The sequence below is a fragment of the Engraulis encrasicolus genome, chromosome 10 (assembly GCF_034702125.1).
Source record: "Engraulis encrasicolus isolate BLACKSEA-1 chromosome 10, IST_EnEncr_1.0, whole genome shotgun sequence".
Lineage (NCBI taxonomy): Eukaryota > Metazoa > Chordata > Actinopteri > Clupeiformes > Engraulidae > Engraulis > Engraulis encrasicolus.
In genome coordinates this window covers 6704279-6726316 of record NC_085866.1, presented here as the reverse complement: position 1 = coordinate 6726316, position 22038 = coordinate 6704279, and the positions used below count along the sequence as shown (strand labels likewise).

The following is a 22038-nucleotide window of genomic DNA, read 5'->3' as shown; positions in this document are numbered from 1 at the left end:
GGAGTTCTGTCATATAATGTACCACCATGATGACCATGAGATCATGAAGTAATGCGAGGGGATGGGGAGGGTGGATGTACATACAAAAGGACATACAACTATAATGCATTTTTTGGGGGAAACTAAAGAGGACAATGTGAGGATGGAGCTAACTGGTCAGGATAATCTCCCATACCGTACCTCCGTAGAAGCAGGAGCGCATGGTTGAATCCGGTTTAGTGACGCTCCACTGCGTTCTTTCGTACACGCCCCGCAAAACTTTTTTGCGAGTGCACCACCAGGACTTCAGATAACTCCACGAGCATTGTGCTGTTGCTAAATCATCAACACGAGACCGTAATGGCTTCAGTTTGAGGAGTTAACAGGCAAAGGAAAGGCGCTCGTGCAATAACGGTGAGTCTTGTTTTTGGACAAATGCCCCAAGTGCCTTTCGGATCGTGCTATTTCTTACTCGCTATAGCCTCTTCTTTTATTGTGTCTTTCATCAACTTCTCATTGATTCATCAATGCCATGGTGAGAGGTCAAAAATGGCGCGTTTAAAATTATATTATATGTTTCCATATTACAGAGAGGTAAAACGTCAAAAGGATTGGTGGTCATATAGCCATGCGCACGCTCGTGGCTGTGTTCGTTTGTGGCGGTGAGTATCTTCCATTTATCATTTATCAAATCTGGTCACAGCTGAGCATCGTTGAGGATATGTCCACAGTTCGTTTGTGTTGGATGTCATTAAGGATTAATATTCTATGATGATTCGTCGTACTTGTCTAACGATTCTGTAGCCTATGACAGGTGTATTTAACACGTTATTAGACGCCGTTTACAGGTGTAAGCTAATCACAAATACTTGGTTATGGTGAAAACATGATGAATCTCTGTTTTGTAGAGAGTCGTGTAACTCTCTGAACTCAAAGTTGCGGCACCTCTTTTTCCCCCTTTGCCTCAGGTTACATATAACTTTTTAGAACTCCTTCGGCCTCTTTCTTTAAATGGCCTGTGTGTTACCCTACCCGGCTGGCGCTTGTATTTACAGCCAGTCGTCCCCCGTGTCTCTTGCCACCCAGAGAGAGAGAGAGAGAGAGAGAGAGAGAGAGAGAGAGAGGCAGAGGCAGGCCACTTGGGTGGTGCTGATGGTGGGAGAAGAACATGTAAAGAAGCTCAGAGAGTTTCATTCCCTCTTGCTTTCCCACACATCATCTTAAAACATTGTTGAACAAGTCATTGACATTGCTGAAACTGAAAAAAACAACAACAAAAAAACAGTGTGATTTTTCAGTGATTTAGAATTTAGACATGATTTACGTACATTGCATGTTACACCTTAGTTAGCCTACGTGTAGTGTACTCTCCTCTGCATATCTATAGCTCCTAATGTGCACTCTGCTGTCAAGTAGGCCCTATGTTACCAAGCTCAAATGAAGCCAGTTCCCCAAAGAGTTCACCATTTAGTTTGTGTGTGTGTGTGTGTGTGTGTGTGTGTGTGTGTGTGTGTGTGTGTGTGTGTGTATGTGTGTGTGAGAGTGACAGTGTGTGAAAGAGCGAGAGAGAGAGAGAGAGAGAGAGAGAGAGAGAGAGAGAGAGAGAGAGAGAGAGAGAGAGAGAGAGAGAGAGAGAGAGAGAGAGAGAGAGAAAGTGAGTGTCTCTCTCTCCATGAATAGATATTTGCATGGAGATGTACATAGAGTAGTAAGCCAATGACTAGCTAGCAGCTGTTTGTACAGGCTGCATGGGTGGTAAACGTATCTCTGTCTCCCCTGTTAGCGTTGTGTTGAGAGTGGGGCCAGTTAACTTGCACCTGTTGATTAGTCAGTGTTTTGTTTTCTCCTCAGACGCCCGCCGCCGGCCCGTCTCACTTAAAGCCCCCTACCCTGCTTTACGGCCCCCAAACCACACAACACCACAGTGGCCCCATAGTAGAGGGACCCCTTTAGCGCAGAGCTTATGTTATAACCGTATAACCGTACTGTCAACAAAATTGTAATGGCTATGTCTTAATCTGTTATTTAAGGTTCTCGGTACTGTCATAGCAATGTTGTTGTTATGATGTAGCTCTAGTATTGAGTATTTTCAGCAAATAGTGAATAGGCCCGCCGGCAACCCCATCTGCAGTAAGAGGCTACCTAGCAGTACTAGTGGGCTCCAGGGCTATAAATTAACTTTTTTTCATCACTGGCCAATTTGGCTAGTAGATGTTAAATCTTACTAGCCAAACATACACGTACAAAGTACTATCAGTCAAAGTGGCTAGTAAGTTTTCTTTTCTACCGGCCAAACTTAATTTTCACCAGCACTGGGCCGATTGGCTGGTGTTCATTTAGAGCCCTGGTGGGCTCTATGGGCACCCTCCCATGAGCTCAATTAGTCTGATGGGTTATTACTAAGTATTCTCCTCAGACTCCGGCCTGTCCTGTCCACTTCAGGAACTGCAGCTTAACAGCATTCTAAACAGCACCAGTAGTGAAGTGGCCCCATAGAAGTTAGTGAGTAGTGGTAGTAGTAGGTCTTTCCAGTGTGCTCTGTGGGCCCCCGGTGAACTCAATTATTGGGATTTGTTATTACTAAGCAGGACTCTTAATTAACTTTTTTTCATCACCAGCCAAAATGGCTAGTATATGCTGATCCTACTTGCCAAACTCACACTCACTAATGGGTGAAAGTGGCTAGTAAGTTTATTTTCTACCAGCCAAACTGAAATTTCACCAACATTTGTCTGGGTGAGTGGTGTTAATTGAGAGCCCTGTATTCTCTTGAGACTCCTGTTCATCTCATTTATGCGTTTATGCATCTTTTCCACTGACAGTTTTGTGGTAGGCCTAACTTACAGCTCAACACAGCACAACTCCGCCGCCACTTTTTGCTTTACGATTGAGCTGTGTCGTGCCTATTCGAAAAGCAAAAAGTGGCGACCAACAAGTCACGCTTTGTCGAGCTGTAGGCTGTACCAGAAAAGCAGCAGTGGAAAAGACGCATTAGGGAAACCCTAAATGGTGGTGCTCTAAAGTTCAGAGTCTGAACAGCCCATCGCACTGTAGTTAGTAGTGGTAGTAGAGGATCACCACAATGTGCTCTGTGTGTTATTACTAAGATTTCTCTTCAGACTCCGACCGGTCCCATTTCAGGAACCGTAGCTTTACGGCATTCTAAACAGCCCCAGCAGTAAAGTAGCCCCATAGAAGTCAGTTAGTAGTAACAGTAGAGGGTTTCCACAGTGTGCTCTGTGGGGCCCCCATTACCTCAATTAGCAGCATGTGTTATTACTAAGATTTCTCTTTAGACGTCCGGCCCTTCTCACCCTTTACAGCGCTCTAAACGGGCCAGCTCTAAAAGGGCCCCCATAGTGGGTAGTAGTGGTAGTAGTAGTGATGGTAGTACACACAAAGTCAGTGTGCTCTTTGGGCCCCCCCATGGAGTCAATTAGCGGAATGTGTTATTTCCGAGGGCCGCTCTATTCTTTCGCCAAATGTATTTATTGGTGCTCTAAAAAGGGGGGTCGGAGGTCACGAGGGGAGAACCTGTGGGCTGTGGTGGTGGGTGGGTGGTTTGGACGTCTATGTCTCCTTTCTCCTGGTGGTGGGTGGGTGGTTTTGGACGTCTATGTCTCCTTTCTCCAGTCTGGAGGAATTCCGTCAGTTGCATTCATTTCAAATGCTCAAAAAACGATTTGACTGTGTGAAAGAGAGCTCAGTCCTGCCTGGGACAGAAGGGGACGTTCAAAAGTTGCCATGATAACTTGGCAACAGTTACAGTGTAATTATTTCATGAACATCTTCTACAGTATGTCTCCTTTATAACGTCTGGAGGAATCCCTTCATCCAAATATTTGAAAAGCATCTCACTGTGTGTAAGATGTCACGCCTGGGACAGTAAGCAACATGTAACATTAGTAGACCCTCTTAGTGGAGACGGGGTGGCCTGCGGTCCTAATTCACTATTTGCTGAAAATACTGAACTACATCATAACAACATTAATATGGCATTACTGAGAGCCTTAAGTAACAGATTAAGACAGCTATTACAGTTTTTGTGTCAGATTATAACATACGCTCTGCGCTAAGGGGTAGTGTAGTCATTAGAACGATTTTTTTTCATGCATTCTGCCCAGCATGTGTCATCACTGGCATGTAATGTGACTCTGGAGAGCTGTGGGTGCCACAGGGGGAAAACCACCACCAGTGTCTAAGAAAGGCGTAACGTGAGACAGTGTGTGTGACAGGCACACATGCTGTGTGTGTGTGTGTGTGTGTGTGTGTGTGTGTGTGTGTGTGTGTGTGTGTGTGTGTGTGTGTGTGTGTGTGTGTGTGTGTGTGTGTGTGTGTGTGTGTGTGTGTGTGTGTGTGGCACTGATAAAGAGATCAAAGCGGAGACGTACGACCCGACACTTGGCGTTTGTGAACGAGGCCTTATCTGCTTATCTGCATGCGGTCCCACACTGTAGCTAATGGTCAGATTTGTTGGTGGGATACTGTATCTTCAGAGGTTATCAGCTGAGGTCACTGACTTACTGACCGGGGCCACAGGCTGCTTCTGCTGCTCAGTAAACTACTCAGTGTTCATTCAACACAGTAGTAGTAGTAGAAGTAGAAGTAGTGGGGGGCGCTGTGGCGCAGCCCGCTAAGCCCCACACATTTGGGCTTGCATGGCCACCCACGGGGGCCCGGTTCGAGTCCGGCCGGGGTCATTTCCCGATCCTCCCCTGTCTCTCTGTCCCATTCGCTTCCTGTCACCATCTTCGACTGTCCTGTCAAATAAAGGCATAAAAAGCCCCTAAAAAATATATGAAAAAAAAGAAGTAGAAGTAGTAGTAGTTGTAGGCTAGTAGTAGTAGTAGGCTACAATGTAAAACATTGCTGCCAGTTTAACTTAAAAAAGTAAGTTGCCCTGCTGCCTTAAGTTTGTAAGTTGACTCCACTCGAGACTTTACTGAACTCGAGTTGACTTAACTTACAAACTTGAGGCAGCAGGGCAGCTTACTTTTTTTATTTGTAACTGGCTGCAATGTTTTACAGTGTAGTAGCTTTATTGTCCCCCGAACCCCCGTGGGCAAAATTTCCTCTTGTAAATAGACATAGAGACGAACAGCTCTGTGAGTGTTGCATAAGAGTCTGTGAGTGTCGAATTAAAACTGTAAACTATACTGTGTGTGTGTGTGTGTGTGTGTGTGTGTGTGTGTGTGTGTGTGTGTGTGTGTGTGTGTGTGTGTGTGTGTGTGTGTGTGTGTGTGTGTGTGTGTGTGTGTGTGTGTGCTTGCTTCCATTAGTGTTTCTCAACGGGGGCTCTACAGGGGCACTGGGGGTGTAGAGAAGGATTCAGTGGAGAGGGGGGCAGTGCTTAGTTACCATTGGGGGGGGCATTAGTCCTATTTATTTCGTACAGTAATACTGAGGTGGGCGTTAAAGGCATTCATTCTTAAAAGGTTGAGAACCATTGCATCATTGGTGCTTGTGACAGAGGTGTCAGTTCTCTTTCATTGAGTCGTCACTTGCTGCTTCCTTGTCCCTGTTTCACTGGCTTTCAATTCTCCTCCATTCTTCCGAGGACTGGAGCGCCACGGTCCTTTTCTTATGCCTGTCCTCCTGGGAGGCGCGGGGGGCGGGGGTTGGGGATGGGGTTGGGGCAGGGGGGCGGGGGGCTGGTGTTGGGGCTGGGGCTGCGGCTGGGTCCATCCCAGGAGGGGGATTTTCTTAGCACAAGAAGGTGCTTTGCTTTTGTTGTGAGAGTGAAAGTGGGGGTGAGTGTGTTAAGTGAGTGAACTGTCTGTGTGTGTGTGTGTGTGCGTGCGTGTGTGTGTGTGTGTCTGTGTGTGTGTGTGACGTGTGTCTGTGTGTGTGTGTGTGTGTGTGTGTGTGTGTGTGTGTCTGTGTGTGTGCGTGCGTGCGTGTGTGTTTGTGTGTGTGTGTGTGTGTGTGCGCGTGTGTGCGCGTGTGTGTGCGTGCGTGCGTGTGTATGTGTGTGCGTGCGTGCGTGCATATGTGTGCAGTGTAAGTGAGTGGGGGTGGTAAGGGGTCTTCCCAGATTAGGATGTTCCATATATAGCCCCGTCCGTCCTCTTCAGTCCTGCTATTCTGATGGACTTGTTTTCACTCGGCTGCCTCACAGCCAGAGCCGGTTTTACCAATAGGCAACTAGGCAATTGCCTAGGGCCCCCCCACCAAACCTGTACTCTGTATGTAAGGGGTCCACAATAGGGATGCAAATGATCAATTCATTCATTAATCATCAGTTGATAGCCTTATCGATCGACTTACGATTAATTGATAAGCTGCGTTTTCCCCCAAAAATCTCAATGTTTCTCAGAAAAAAAATACCAAATCTAAAAATTTTAATTAAAAATTGAGATAAAATACCACATTTAAATTCATTCTATTTCAATTCTTAAATCCAATGCATAAATTAATGCATTGATCGATTAAAGTCGATTAATCGTTTGCATCCCTAGTACACAACAATCAGCCTCTCCATGGTAAATACGAGCAAAAACAATTCCAGAATAAGGCCCCATGTCCATATTTTGCCTAGGGCCCCATAATGGATAGAACTGTCACTGCTCACAGCAGCCATCTCTCATCAGGGCCAGATTAAGATGGCCTGGGGCCCCTAGGCTATAGGTTGTGATGCCCCCCCCCCAGAAAAAAAAAACAATGTAAAAATGTTATAAACAGTGTCATACGTCCGAGCTATGAATTAAGTCTGCCAACTATAGAGTATTCATTTTTCAATACTGCATATGCAATTCTGCAAAATTGTTTCCCCCCTTTGACCAACCAGGGGGCCCCTGGCTGCTTTGGGCCCCCTAGGTTGCAGTCATATCTAGACTGTGCATTACAGTAATCTGGCCCTGCTTTTCATCTGTTGTCCCGGCAACGTTTCCCCTCAAGATAGGCTGCCCACTATCACGTCTCTGATAAGTTTGTTGAAACGCAACTTCAATGTTTCTGAATGGGTTCACTGAATGGACAACACTTCAACCCAAGCCGCAGCCTCATAATATCAATCATACAATATCACTGAGAGGGCAGTAAACAGAATTCCAGCAGGCGGTTTATTTGTGTTCCTAGTAGTATCTCTAAGCAATCTGTTGGGCATTTGTTTCCCTTTTTCGGTCAGTAGATTTGTATGCTCATGTTTAGTCTGTATTCAGATCAGGGGCGTAACTATGGTGGGGAAGCAGGGCATTTGCCCCAGGGCCCAGGGCCCTCCTGTATCGGTAATGAGGGGCCCATGGCGACCTTGGCAGGGCTGTATAGGGTCCCCTATCATTGTCTTGCCCTGGGGCCCTGTGTGCAATTGTTCTGCCACTGAGCCAGGTCGTGCCCCTCTAGCGTTCCCTCTGTCTCCTGGTTTGACATGGCGATCCTGACTGGAGTATGGTGCTGTCATTGAGTTCAGGCTGGGTCAGTATCTTAGAGCAGTGCTCTTACTATATGGTTCTTCTGAGGTTCTCAGCCTTTTTTGAACAAACGTCCCCCGGACTTTATCATAAGCCCCCCCAATGGCCACCCCTGACCTCATCATAAGCATGCCAACCCCCCCCCCCCCCCCCCCCCCCCCCCCCCCCCCCCCCCCCCGCTTAGTATTAAAAAATAAAATGGACTAATGCCCTGCAATGGCAACTAAGCACTGCCCCCTCTTAGCTGTATCCTTCTCGGTGCGTCCTCTGGGCTCCCCAACACTGCTTGGGGGTTGTAGAGTCCCCGTTGAGAAACTCAAGGTTACAGTCTGGTGGCCGGGAGACCTGTCTGTTTGTGATGTGTGTTTTGGGAAGAGCATGCAGACAGACAGACGGATAGCAGCCAGGAGAAAAAAGAAGGGTGATGATGGTGGTTATTTTGGAGATGTCTGGCCAGGCCAGTGTAGGGGTGTGAGTTTTGGGGGTTGGGGTACACATTACATTTTGCAGCGCTCATTTCAAAGGGAGTCAAATTTCAGGTACTGGTTCTATTCTCTAAGAGTGTTCACATTGCCTCTTTAAAAATGTACTGTGAAGTTGATGGGGGTGCAGGTTGGGTTGTGGACAGCAGAGCAGGATTTAGGAGGAGGCAGGACGGAGGGCCACACTTGTATTTTCTACCAATACAGGGCAGAGATGTATAGTAACGAAGTAAAAGTAACGAAGTACTGTACTTAAGTACTAAACTGCAGTATCTGTACTTTTTTGAGTAATATTTTTTTCCTCATACTTGTACTTTCACTGCACTACATTTTTCTGATGAAATTAATACTTTTACTCCGATATATTTTTCATGTGCTGCTTTCGTTACTCGTTACTCGTTTCTATGCCCGAGCGCTAGATGGCTCTGTCATCACCAGATATGATGAAACGTGTTCACGGTCAGTGGGCGATGCAATGGTAGGGACATAAAAGCAGATTGCATTCTCGTGCATGTCTTTTGGCGCGGTCAGTGACGTTCAGTTGGCATTGACACTGGCATGTTGGCAAGATGGATGAGGTAGACGAGGTAAAACTACTGCCATACGTTTTCTTAAAAACTGAACTTGTGTAACAAAGCTGTTTTAATAACAAACCATAATGGTATTTGCACTTCATAAGAGACTTATTGTACAGAGCTCTAATAAACCAAAAGGTATTCAAACTTTTGACTGACTTTTTTTTCCCCCATTTTTTTTTAATGCAGTACTTTTACTTCTACTTCTACTTTTTACTCAAGTAGCAAAACTTGCAATACTTCTACTTGCTTTACTTAAGTACAACACATTTTGATTACTTTTGTCCTTCTACTTGAGTAAGGTAAGGAAAGGTTACTTTTGACTTTTACTCAAGTCATTTGACAAGATGATACTGGTACTTCTACTCCACTACTTTTCTCCAGTACTTTATACATCTCTGATACAGGGTCATGAGGATGTCATACTGAGGTGCTGTTTCCATGTAGCTGGATATTTTTATATGTACATATTTTTTTCTCCTGGTTGCATTGGTTTTGCATTGGTTTAGGCCTTCCATTTCCACGTAGCAGATATTTAAAATCCAGGTATGAAAAGCAGGAGAAAAAAATATCCTATTTAGGGGGCTGATGCGCATTTGTTACAATGGAGGATGTATTTTTATCCACTTGTTGCATTTACACCTAAACAGGAGAAAAAAAACTCTGCAAAAAAATATCCTGCTACGTGGAAACGGCACCTGAGAGGGCTTTAGCACACATCTCCATGCTTAACTTTGTGTGATGACCTCATGTGTACACCTTCTTGCTCTTGTCATGGTTTTGTAGAGCTGAAAGTGCTGCCAGCTTTCTTATTCTGTAAGTGTGTCATTGTTCTGCCATAACAAGGACCTGTAGGCCACCATGTGTAGCCTAGTACTGCACTCTTCACAGTAATGGATGGAAAAACAAGGAGAGAAAAATAAAGGAGAGGCAAAGGTTGTCTCAAGTGTTTTGTTCTTAAAGCTCTCTCTTGAAAAGCAGGAGATCATATCATAGAGGAGGTGCACAGGCTGCATACATCACATGTGAAGAATAAAGTACCGCTATGTCCTTACCACCCAGTTCATTTGTACACCACTTTCCCCAGCAGAACTACACTCTCACACACATATACTGTACTTTTCCTCTCGAAATTGCCTTGTTTACTTTTACCTTTTTCCACCCCCTCCTTTATTTCCACTCCTACATCTTCCTTTGAAAGCCCCTGCACTCTCTCTCTTTCTCTTTCTCTCTCTCTCTCTCTCTCTCTCTCTCTCTCTCTCTCTCTCTCTCTCTCTCTCTCTCTCTCTCTCTCTCTCTCTCTCTCTCTCTCTCTCTCTCTCTCTCTCTCTCTCTCTCTCTCTCTCTCTCTCTCTCTCGTGAATCTCTCCTTTTAACTCACCCCGCTCTCTGCTGGTCTTTATGATATATCTCTTGTGTATCTCTCCTTTCTCTCTCTCTCTCTCTCTCTCTCTCTCTCTCTCTCTCTCTCTCTCTCTCTCTCTCTCTCTCTCTCTCTCTCTCTCTCTCTCTCTTTCTCTCGTTGAGCTCCATCCTCCCCCTGAAATCCCCTTCTGGAAGCCTGGCTGCTGGGAGTGGTTGGTGGGGAGCAGAGCAGGCACAGACTGGTGCCCTGAGCCAGAGGGAGAGGGAAAGGGAGAGGGAGAGAGGGGGGGAGAGAGAGAGGGAGAGGGAGAGAGAGAGGGAGAGGGAGAGAGAGGGGGAGAGGGGAGAGGGAGAGGTAGAGGGAGAGGGAGAGAGAGGGAGAAGGAGAGGGAGAGAGAGAGGGAGAAAGAGAGGGAGAGGGAGAGAGAGAGGGAGAGCCAGAGGGAGAGGGAGAGAGACGGAGAGGGAGAGAGAGAGAGAGAGGGAGAGCCCACTGCACTGTACCTACCTAGCGGCCTGCACACAACACCACTCTGAGCCCAGGAAATTCCGGAACAGGGGATCACAGAACAATGGAGTTGTAGAAGAGACAGGGGAGGGCGGAGGAGGAGAGGTGAGGAAGAGGAGTAATAGGTGGATGACAGGAGAATGGGGAAAGAGAAAAAAATAGAGAGGGGAGTGGTGAGGGGGAGAGAGAGATACAGGGAGAGTGATAGAAAGACAGAGAGGGAGGGAGGGAGGAAGGGAGGGTTGGAAGAGTGCGCAGGGGGGAAAAAAACAGGTTTGTTTATAGAAGAGAGGCAGTGAATAAGGTTCCCATCCAGAGAGGGGGGTTTGAGGATCTATGGCCTAGGACTGGGAAATCGATCCAAATTTCCTGGATCGATTTGATTCCGATCCAGAAGGTCATGATCCAATTCGATTCACGATCCGATTCGATTCGATTCAATATCGATCTTCTGTATTGCTGGTTTGTCACTTTAACCCATTTATGCCTAAAATTCTAAGACCGCCTATAAAAACCTAAATATCTCAACCTTTGATACCCACACAGACATGAAATTCCTTGGTATGAGAGAAAGAAGTGGGAAACTTGGTATGAGAGAGATAGGTGGGAAAACACTGGCACTATTTACTTGGACAGGCTGTGTGTATTTGTGCATGTAGACATCATGAATGTGGAAGAAAGCTACAGGATGTGGGTGAGAAAATAGCACCTATAATCATCGGCAAAAAGTCGATCCACAAAGTTGTGAATCGATATCACACTTTTCGAACGTGAATCGATATTGGATCACAAACTCAGCCCTACTATGGACATGTTACAAAAATATGAAAAAGACATCACAAGAAGCCTTACACTAAATCTGCCTCTCTGGGATATGCCTCATGGGGGGAGAGAGAGAGAGAGAGAGAGAGAGAGAGAGAGAGAGAGAGAGAGAGAGAGAGAGAGAGAGAGAGAGAGAGAGATAGAGAATAGGAGAGAAAGAGCAAAACAGGGGGTTCATGGGAAATGTCAGTCATATTAATGTCACATTACCCTATAACTGTTAAAACATCACAATCATACTCTAATAACCGGTGATCAACATATTTTTTCAGTTGTGGAAATGACATCCTTTCCACTGCTATTAGCTCAACGGCCGGAGCCAAGCTTCCGATTGGCTGTTTTGATTGTACTGTCTAATTGAGTTTGTCAGGCCTAAATGGCGCTCTCTGGCCCTCTTGAGTTGTGTGTGTGCGTGTGTGTGTGTGTGTGTGTGTGTGTGTGTGTGTGTGTGTGTGTGTGTGTGTGTGTGTGTGTGTGTGTGTGTGTGTGTGTGTGTGTGTGTGTGTGTGTGTGTGTGTGTGTGTGTGTGTGTGTGTGTCAGCCAGTAATCTGCACCGGCTGTGGCTGTTCATCACAGGGCTGCATGGTTAGGTCAGGAGGAGGAATACAAATATATCAACAATGGCATGTGGGGAGGTGTACGCCGGGGGCAAGGGTTGGTACAGGGCCCCCAGGGCACGGTGTAAGCTAGAGGCAAGGGTTGGTACAGGGCCCCCAGGGCACGGTGTAAGCTAGAGGCAAGGGTTGGTACAGGGCCCCCAGGGCACGGTGTAAGCTAGAGGCAAGGGTTGGTACAGGGGGGGCACAGTGAGTGTGTATACATGCAGTTCAGTATCCCGAATATGAGGCATATCCCAGTTATGATCATATTCGGGATAAGGTGTTTATATGAGCACAGAACGTAATATCCCAGTCAACATTCTTGGCCGTTGTAGAATTCTCTTCAAATGCGTGTAGCCTGGATACCAGCGACAGCGTTCTATGGGAAGCCCCTGTATCCGGGATAAGGTGTTTACATGCGGCAGTATCCCGGCTTCTGTCGGAATACTCCACCTAGCATATCCCGATTTCTCAGTATCCCGAATAAGGGCTTATTCGGGATACTGACGTGTTTATATGCTCAAACGCAAATTCGGGATACTTAATACCCCGATCATATCCGGGATACTGAACTGCATGTATATGCACTCACTGTAAGCTGGGGGCAAGGGTTGGTACAGGGGGGGCATAGTGTAAGCTAGAGGCAAGGGTTGGTACGGGGGGGGGGGTGTACAGTGTAAGCTGGGGGCAAGGGTTGGTACAGGGGGGGCACAGTGTAAGCTGGTTGGTAGGTGATCTAGAGGTTTTCTTTCGACGTGCGACGTTCTATAATTGGGGTGACTGCTCGCAGTTGCCAGATTGTGTCTGTCTACAAGACAGTGTCTAGTGTTTAAATGTGTCTGTTCCTCACTAGGTTTTTTTATTATTATTCTGGTTCACAAAGAGGTAGAGGAATAGAGGTTTTCTTTCCTTTCTCTCTCTCTCTCTCTCTCTCTCTCTCTCTCTCTCTCTCTCTCTCTCTCTCTCTCTCTCTCTCTGTCTGTCTCTATCTTTCTCTCTCTCCCATCTCTGTCTCTGTGTCTCTCTCCGTCATGTTATCAGTCTTTGCATATTTTTGTATGTCTGTCTGTCTGTCTTTTCTACACATGGCCCTGCGTGTCTGTTCACTGTCTGTCTCTCTGCAGGTTAAAAGCACATCATGCTTTCATGCAGGGCTGCACTGGCCATCTGGCATACCGGGCATTTCCCAGTGGGCCCTGTGGGCCCTGCACCCTTGTGGGCCCCTATTTTCAGAAATGTAAAAAAAAAAAAAAAAAATTGAGTCAGTGAGTCAGTTCTGCGCCCCTAATTATTATGGGGGGGCCTTTGAGCCAAAAGTGCCCGGGCCCTATTTCTCCCCCAGTCCAGCCATGCCTTTCACAGCTGCTTGTCCTATCAGGCTCAGCAGCAGGACCATGTCTCAATGTCCGACTGAGTTTATATGAAAAACTCATTTGCTGTCTCGGTTCAGGTTTTAAACGAGCTCTAAATGGGCTTGTTATTATGCCGCTGTGACAGCCAAGGCCCTCTTAGCTGTGTGGGGGCCTCTTCTTCACCTAAAAGCCTACTCCGAGAACCATAGCTCAGCTCAGCATTGGACAGTCACCCAGCAGTGATATGGGATTTATGGACAATGTTTTATTTTATTTTTGTATTTCTCCTTTATTTTACTAGGGTACAAACACATTGAGGCAGTTGCCTCTTTTTCAAGTGGGCCCTAGCCAAAAGAGCAGCAAAAACGCAAAACGCACTCCATAGGACTCACAGTACAGACAGAAACAAACAATTCACAAAGACAACATATCCACAGACAGCAAAGCATAAAAGATTGAGACATAAAAACATGCAAGACATAACCAAATAGAAATATGCAGGACATAACAGAAACATGCAAGCAAGACAAACAGAGCCCATCAATAAAATACACCAAATATGTCTATGGGAAGCATTTCGTCATTTTTTTTGTCTTTATGGTTCTGTCCTGGCTGCTACCCACCCCAATCTCACTGTAAAACATTGCAGCAGTTAAACGTGGAAAAGTTAAGTTGCCCTGCTGGCTTAGTGTAAGCTAACTCAAATGGAGAAAGCCTCGAGTTGAGTTAAGCCTCAAGTTCAGTTAGCTTACAAACTTAAGGCAAGAGGACAACCTACCGTCAGAGAATCGTATATGAAAGTGAGATAAAGCAGGCGGGTTCTTTTCCGGTATCCACTTAACGTCAGGTGAACGCCCCTTTAGGAGACCTTCGATTAGGAGACCTTCGGAGTCTTGAGGTTGAGAATAAATGGAGTCCCCTTAGCGCTGTAGATGGTGGTAGCGCACGTCTTGTGCAAACACCACGAAAAGAGAAGAAGAAGGAGGGACAACGCCCCCTTAGGAGACCAAATTTTGAGCATACGCTTTTGCATTGAGTGGGCGTGTTTCGATTCCTCTTATTATATATCCAACCTCTTTGCTACCGTTTTACGTTGGACTGGCTTTCAGTGTTTTACTCTACCTCTTCCTTCTAGAGTAGAGACACTTTATAAATCCCAGAGGAAATTAACCTTGTAATGATAACTGGATTCGATAAATGGACTTGTGTAGCACAGTTCATGCAGCCCAAAGTGCCTTAACGGCTTGACAAAAGCACAGTGTTGACCGATTTTGAGACATTTGAGACAATTTTCCTCTGGAGCATGAAACCCTTGCCGTTTTACTTGATATCCAGTAGCATATGAAGAGACAGAAATGTTTTCACACTTGTATTGTGGCAAGTCATATTTCCCCCGTTGATAACTCATCCCCAAGCATTCCACCCCCATCTCTCAACCGTCATCCTCTCTTCCTCCTTGCTCAACCTCTCCTCCTCTTCCTCCTCCCCCTCCTCCTCCCCCTCCTCCTCCTCCTCCACCTCCTCTCTCCTCCTCCTCCTCCTCCGGTGCCCGTTCCTGACCTGTAATTAAAGGGCAGGATGGCGCTGTGTTGTAAAAACCACTCACCTGTAAACATGTAAACATCAGCTGGGATTTTTCTTTCTGGTGTGGTGGTTTTAGTCAGACAGACAGACACACAGGCATGCCGTGTGCCACGGGCTCTGTTTACTTTCTTAGACAAAGATTAAACTTCTGCCTGAGTGAGTGAGTGGAAGTCATCAAAGAGGATTCTCTAGCCGGCAGGCTGTTTTCTCTGGGGTTTTTTTTTCCGTTTACTATGGCTGGAGAGGTGCAATATGGCACTTTGTGTGTATTATTAGTTTTTTCTTACCATAACATTTGTTTAAAAGTAAGTGTGGGTTTTTTTCAGTAAGACACGACCCCTGTAATAAATTACCTGCTACCAGAATGGCACTGACCATGTCGTAATGTATTACTAAAGGCCCTGTGAGCTGCCATAGTGGTGTAGCATTATGGTTTTACCTGTTTTTCATTTTCAAGTTTTTTCAGTGACTTATTTCAGTATTCCACTGGTGGTACAGGCCATTCACTGTGAACATATTTTTCATTCACCAATATGCCACATATTTTTTTAAACTAATGGAATGGGGTTGAATGAAATGCCGAGGTATACAGGCATACGAGGCAGACAGGCAGAAAGGCATTGGAGGATTCGAGAAGTCATAACTTACATACCACACAGGAAGAGGTTAAAGATAGGAAATGAGATAACGTGAGGAGTTTAAAGATGGGAAGTGAGATAACATCAAACTCAAAATCACCCACTGACATGATGAAGGGTGTTGATGTCACCTAGCAGTTATTTTGCCCCGTCCCCGCCCCGTGTGTGTGTGCTGTGTGGATGTGTGTCATTCAATTGTGTCTGTCTGTCTGCTGTGTGTGTGTCTGTCTGTCTGCCTGTCGTGTGCGTCTGTTTTGTGTGTGCCTGTCGTGTGTGTGTGTGTGTGTGTGTGTGTGTGTGTGTGTGTGTGTGTGTGTGTGTGTGTGTGTGTGTGTGTGTGTGTGTGTGTGTGTGTGTGTGCGTGCGTGCGTGCGTGCGTGTGTGTGTTTGTGTGTGTTGTTCTAGTAACCTTTCTTCTTCTGTCTTGTGGCTGTCATGACTCATCCTAATCTCAGGAGACAGGAAGTCCTTGGGTCCTCCTTTCCCCCTGCCTGTGTGTGTGTGTGTGTGTGTGTGTGTGTGTGTGTGTGTGTGTGTGTGTGTGTGTGTGTGTGTGTGTGTGTGTGTGTGTGTGTGTGTGTGTGTGTGTGTGTGTGTGTGTGTGTGTGTGTGTGTGTGTGTGTGTTTGTGTGCGTGTGTCCAAGGCCATAACAGTCTTTGCTCCCTCCCACTCAGTTTTCCCATAGGGGATAGAAAAGGTTACAAGTTCAGGAGATCCAGGCAACCCAAACACTCACACACACACATACACACACACACACACACAGGCATGCACGCATGAAATCACGTAAGCACGCACACACACACACACACACACACACACACACACACACACACACACACACACACACACACACACACACACTCTCTCACACACGCACGCACGCACACACGTACACACACACACACACACACACACACACACACACACACACACACACACACACACACACACACACACACACACACACACACACACACACACACACACACACACACACTCCAGTGCCCTCTGCATTCATCAATCCTCAAGGTTCCTACAACTCACTTGCATTTAAACATCCTTCCATATGTTATCTGAGGCATTTCTCCATACTACTTTGTACATTGCAAGACAGTGAAACTTAAAAAACAAAATTCCCCTGCTACCTGATGTTTGTATGTTTACTCAACCTCGAGGCTTTCTCAAGTTGCGTTAGCTTACAAACTTAAGGCAGCAGGGAAACTTTTTATTCAACTGCCTGCAATGTTTTGCAGTGCAGTGTAGTGTAGCATGCTACCAGTTCACCAGCTGATAAAGCTGATAAATGTGTATCTGTCCCAGTCACTAAGTATCTTGATTTAGAACAGCTTCACTCAGCTCTTGTCAGGTCTGGACCTCATTCAAATTCATCTGATGATTGTGACACCACTGATATGTAACAAGTTACAGTGAATGTTGCAAAAGTATAAGTACATAAGACATCTCACATGTATTACTCAGTAGGAACCTACTTTTTTTCTGTAGGATGATCTGAGCTTTAACATGAACTAGCGAAGAAGATCATTGGAGCGCCACCCCACTCCTTGCAGGCCATTTACACAGCCTCGATTTGAGCCTTAAAGTGATACTGTCCCATTTTTGGAAATAAGCTCATTTTACACCTCTCCTTGAGTTAAATAACAGGGTTTTACCATTCTCCTGTACTTTCAACCGTTCTCTGGGTATGGCAGTGCAAATTTTACCTCAATGCTAGCAGTTAACATTGAGTCCTATGAGACCAGCTGGCGGCTAACTGGACTCAATGTTAACTGCTAGCTTGGAGGTAAAATTTGCACAGCCATACCCAGAGAATGGTTGAAAATACAGGAGAACGGTAAAACCCCTATTATTTAACTTGAGGGGAGGTGTAAAATCAGCTTATTTCCAAAAATGGGACAGTATCACTTTAACATGAACTATTCTTTACAAGTGTTGCAACAGGTGCATACTGCTCCGCCTCATGTATACCGCTGAGAAAATGTGAACACGTTTCACTCCCTAGGCCACCGAAGTATCAGTCCTTGAATGTTGCAAACCTTACTGCAGAATCCGTCTCGATAAATATTACAAAAGGAAACCAGGAAGAATGAAATACCTCACTCCCTGCCCCCTATAGTGTTGCTTTCTCTGGGATGATTTATTTTAAACTATACCTTCCACTATTTTGTACAAGTGGTGCAAAAGCTCCATATTTCGGTGTGCACACCGGGGCCAGTATGTCAGCATGCATGTGGCTGAGAAAGCATCCATGCATCACTCCCCTGGTTTCTGTCGTGCAGGTGAGATGCCAGGGGTCCTGTCCTGCATGATGAATGGCTGTGTAGAGCTCCATAGATTACAGCTATCGCCATATGGCACCTCATGTCAGCACGGCCACGGCAGACAGATGGAGCCTCAGCCAACATCTGTTTCTAATGCATAGCCCTCAACATGTGCACACTGTGACCACATACAGGTCTGGATTAAGATAGCCTGGGGCCCCTAGGCTAGGCTACAGGTTGCTGTGGGGGGGCCCAGGAAGACACATTTTGCAACAAATTTACAACGACAGTCACTACTTCCCATTGTCAAGTGTTCTAGCCTTGGTAGTGCGCCAAGTGGTTGGATACTCCGCAAAGTTCACCAAAGAGTATGATACCTGGGCGTTTCACGCATTACCAAGGCTAGAACACTTGACATTAGGAAATGGTGAGTGCCATAATTGCAAATTAGGAATTAAGGATTACATGTATACCAACAATTGTCAACACAACACGTGAATTTCTCATTATTGCATTGTGGCACAATTCTGTGATTTTTCACTTTCACAATCAGGGCCTCCCTGGCAGGTGGCGGCCCCTAGACTGCAGCCATATCTAGCCTGTGCATTAACCTGGCCCTGGCTCCATAGAAGAGACAAACGGAGACAAACGGGTCAGTTCTAACGGGGCCAGGGAAAGGGCTGGCCCAGAACTGGGTCCCCATGTGCACACTCACTGCCAGTGGTGTGGCTACAGAGGAGGAGATGGCTAACCGCAGAAATACACCTACCGCGAGGCGAGCGACGGAAGTAATTGACTTTGTATTGAGCCGCGCGACAAAAGTGATTCTGGAGACTAGAGCGATTTGCGCGACGAGCGCGACAGTTTGAAGTTGAAATCCTTTCAACTTTCTATGATGCGGTTCGGCGACAAGCCGCGACAGCCAATGACTGTATAGAGGTCAGTGACCACAGCCAATGGGAATGCTTGAATGCTTTGCCTTCTGCCTGTACGGACATACTCTAGACTCCTCAATCGCCCGTATCGCTTGCTGCTGCACTCTGTCGCTTGAATCGCATCGCGCCTGGTCTATTCGCGCGGTTAGGCCAACTCGGGGCCTGGGTGTATCAGTACATGCACATACTGATATACCCCCAGGCCCTAGTGTAAGATGAAGCGAGACTACAGACGAAGTGTCTCTTTCTGCCTGGTGTGTGGAGACTATTTGGCTGGGTAGCTGAGTGGGCAGAGGCTGCTTGGTGTGCGTGCGTGTGTGTGTGTGTGTGGACACTGTTTGGCTGGATGATTGAGTGGTCAGAGACTGGTGTGTGTGTGTGTGTGTGTGTGTGTTCATGTGTGTGTGTGTGCGTGCATGCGTGCGTGTGTGAAGGGGGGGGGCTGTGAACTGGGAATAAGAGCTGGAAATAGCAGCAAGGTTAGAGGACTGGCTAGCCAGTGTGACTGGTGTGTGTGTGTGTGTGTGTGTGTGTGTGTGTGTGTGTGTGTGTGTGTGTGTGTGTGTGTGTGTGTGTGTGTGTGTGTGTGTGTGTGTGTGTGTGTGTGTGTGTGTGTGTGTGTGTGTGTGTGTGTACTGGCTAGTCGGTGAGACTGCTGTGGGCCTGTAAATAGCACCAGTGTCAGAAGGGCTGCGAGAGAGTTCAGAGCAACACGAGAGAGACAGCCAGAGAAAGACAGGAAGAGATAGTGATATAGTGTGAGAGGGAGAGTGTGTGTGTGTGTGTGTGTGTGTGTGTGTGTGTGTGTGTGTGTGTGTGTGTGTGTGTGTGTGTGTGTGTGTGTGTGTGTGTGTGTGTGTGTGTGTGTGTGTGTGTGACTTTGTGTGTGACTTTGTGTGTGTGTGTGTGTGTGCATGTGTGCGGGTGTGTGTGTGCGCGAACGTGTGTGTGTGTGTGTTTGTGTCTGTGTATGTCTGTGTCTGTGTGTGTGCGCGCGCAGACGTGTGTGTGTGTCTGCGTGTGAGTTGGGGTGGGGGGGGCAAGGAAGAGGCAGCTGTAATGATTAATGTGTCAGCTTAGCCAGGACATTCAAGAAGGCACATCCTCAAATTCAACACTGGACGGTAGTATCAAAACTCTATGCAGTGTACAGACAGGGTCGGATTAACATACAGGCTAGATATGGCTGCAGCCTAGGGGCCCCCACCTGCCAGGGGCCCCCCAATTGGCCAAAAGGGAACAATTGCAGAATTGTGACCAAGATGCAATATTGAAAAAAATGTGAAAAAGAATACAATTGGTAGACATGTTATCCTGAATTTCTTGCTCATAAATCTGACACTGTCTACATACATTTTTCACATAATTTCCCTTCTGGGGGGCCCTACAACAACCTGTAGCCTTGGGGTCCAGGCCATCTTAATCCGGCCCTGTGTATAGGCGGTGATGATACTCTTAGTCAGCCTGCCAGTCAGGCGAAAGATGGCTGTGGGAAACAGGTATCCTCTGGCCTCATGCATCTCAGGTGCAGTACTGTATGGCTGCTAATGAAAGCTACATCTACCATCTCTCAGGATATTACATTACCTTACGTTTTTTTGTACCGGTAATGATTTGCAGTTATTTACAAACAGGGCTCTATATTAACACCAGTGAAATGCTGGTGAAATGTCAGTTTGGCTGGTCGAGAAAACTGTCTTAAGTTACTAGCCATTAGTGAGTGTGTGTTTGGCTATGCAGTCCAGCTAGCAGCTAGGTGGACCCATGAGATTCAATAATAATTGCTGGTTTGTAAGTAGAAGTAGCATAACCAGACTAAGAGAATGGCTGAAAGAGCTGAAAAAAGCTAAAATTCAATAATTTTACTGAAGTATAGTAAGGTCGCCAAATTCCGCCCACTTCACTGATCACTTCACTGAAAACGTGATAATATCACTCTTTCAAATACTATTTAATTATGCTATTGTATATTTTTGGATAGCGGCAACTGTGTAGATGAGGTAATTCAGGTCACGTCGGTATTTCCGTTACTGTTTATCATTTCTTCATGCTGTTGTGTTGATTTGGTTCACACGTGTAGTCCTGGCTTTACCGATGCAGGAACTGTGATTAGTTTGGTCGTTACTGTGGAAACGGTTGAATAATTTTGGTCCTGAAGTGAAACAGGGAAGCGGCCAGGGCGAGTTTATAGCCAGAAAGTTCCATCTGCCGTTACGACACCCTTCATTACAATGCTGTTTATGGCCGTTTGACTCGGTTTTAAATGTCATCACCGTTTCAAATATTAAGCATACAAACTCTGTATCATGTCGATATCCACTCCTGACTTTAACAGTGGATACATAATTAACTATCATCACTTATAAGTAGGCGGGCGGAATTGGGGGACGGGCGGAATTAGGCGACTTGGCTATAGAGGTGTAAAACATACTTATTTCCAGAAATGGTACAGTATGCCTTTAATCCAGGCCTGCCACCTGTTATAGGGGTACTGGTTTTACCCCATTGGGGAGTCGTAACCCCTCAGCTGCTCCAGGTGGTTCTATGCAGGCATGCCGCATGACGTATGATTTTTATGGCGGTTTAATGAGGCTGGGTCAGGGGTCAATCATGCTGGTACCAGGTATTCCACACACACACCCACACACACACACACACACACACACACACACACACACACACACACACACACACACACACACACACACACACACACACACACACACATGGGGCTCTGGCTTCTATCTCCTCTCAGGACTGAAGGAGTCACCCCACCAACACGCACACACGCACGCACGCACGCATGCACGCACACACACACTCCACACACACACACACACACATCTCAGGGATTTCTAATTTCCAATGAAAGCCTCGGAATTTAGTCTACAACTGGGGTGGGAGAGAGTTGCTGTCAGAGGAGGATGAGCAGTGCTGTGTGTGTGTGTGTGTTGTGTGTCTGTGTCTGTGTCTGTGTCTGTGTGTGTGTGTGTGTGCGTGTGGGTGTGTGTGTGTGTGTGTGTGTGTGTGTGTGTGTGTGTGTGTGTGTGTGTGTGTGTGTGCGTGCGTGCGTGCGTGCGTGTGTCTGTGTGACAGGAAGAGAGGGGGAGTTTGGAGATGTTTAGGGAGCTTAGAGAGTAGGAGAGATGATTGGGGGAGGAAAAAGTAACATGTCCGTTAATTAGCAGAAGGGTTTAAAAATGAAGATGTGTTGACTTTTGGCACAACGGTGGGAGAGGTTAACCTTCAGTAGAGACTGGAGACCTCTAGTGACTTCCTGCCAGTGTTGCCAGATTGGGTGGTTATGGTTGTTGGGCGGAATTGGGCTGCTTGGGATTGCAGTCTGCAGGTAAAAATGGACCAAAACAACCAATTGGCAGATTTTTCTGCTGTTTTATGACCATATAAATCAATACAATTTGGGTGGAATTGGGTGGAATTTCGTGCCTCCAGGAGGTTTATGAGCACCGTTTGGGCTGGAAATGATTAGACACATCTGGCAACAC

The 22038-nt window shown here is 46.4% G+C and overlaps 1 protein-coding gene across 1 annotated transcript in view; it reads left to right on the top strand.

The window, feature by feature from the left end:
• The first annotated feature begins 275 nt into the window (after positions 1–275).
• The window catches only part of lamb2 (laminin, beta 2 (laminin S)), a 94945-nt gene continuing 73182 nt past the window's right edge, over positions 276–22038 (top strand). The window contains exons 1-2 of the mRNA XM_063207952.1: positions 276–393; positions 570–641. Of these exons, the coding sequence (XP_063064022.1) occupies positions 608–641 (34 nt within the window). The 5' untranslated portion in view covers positions 276–393; positions 570–607. The remainder of the gene's footprint in view (positions 394–569; positions 642–22038) is intronic.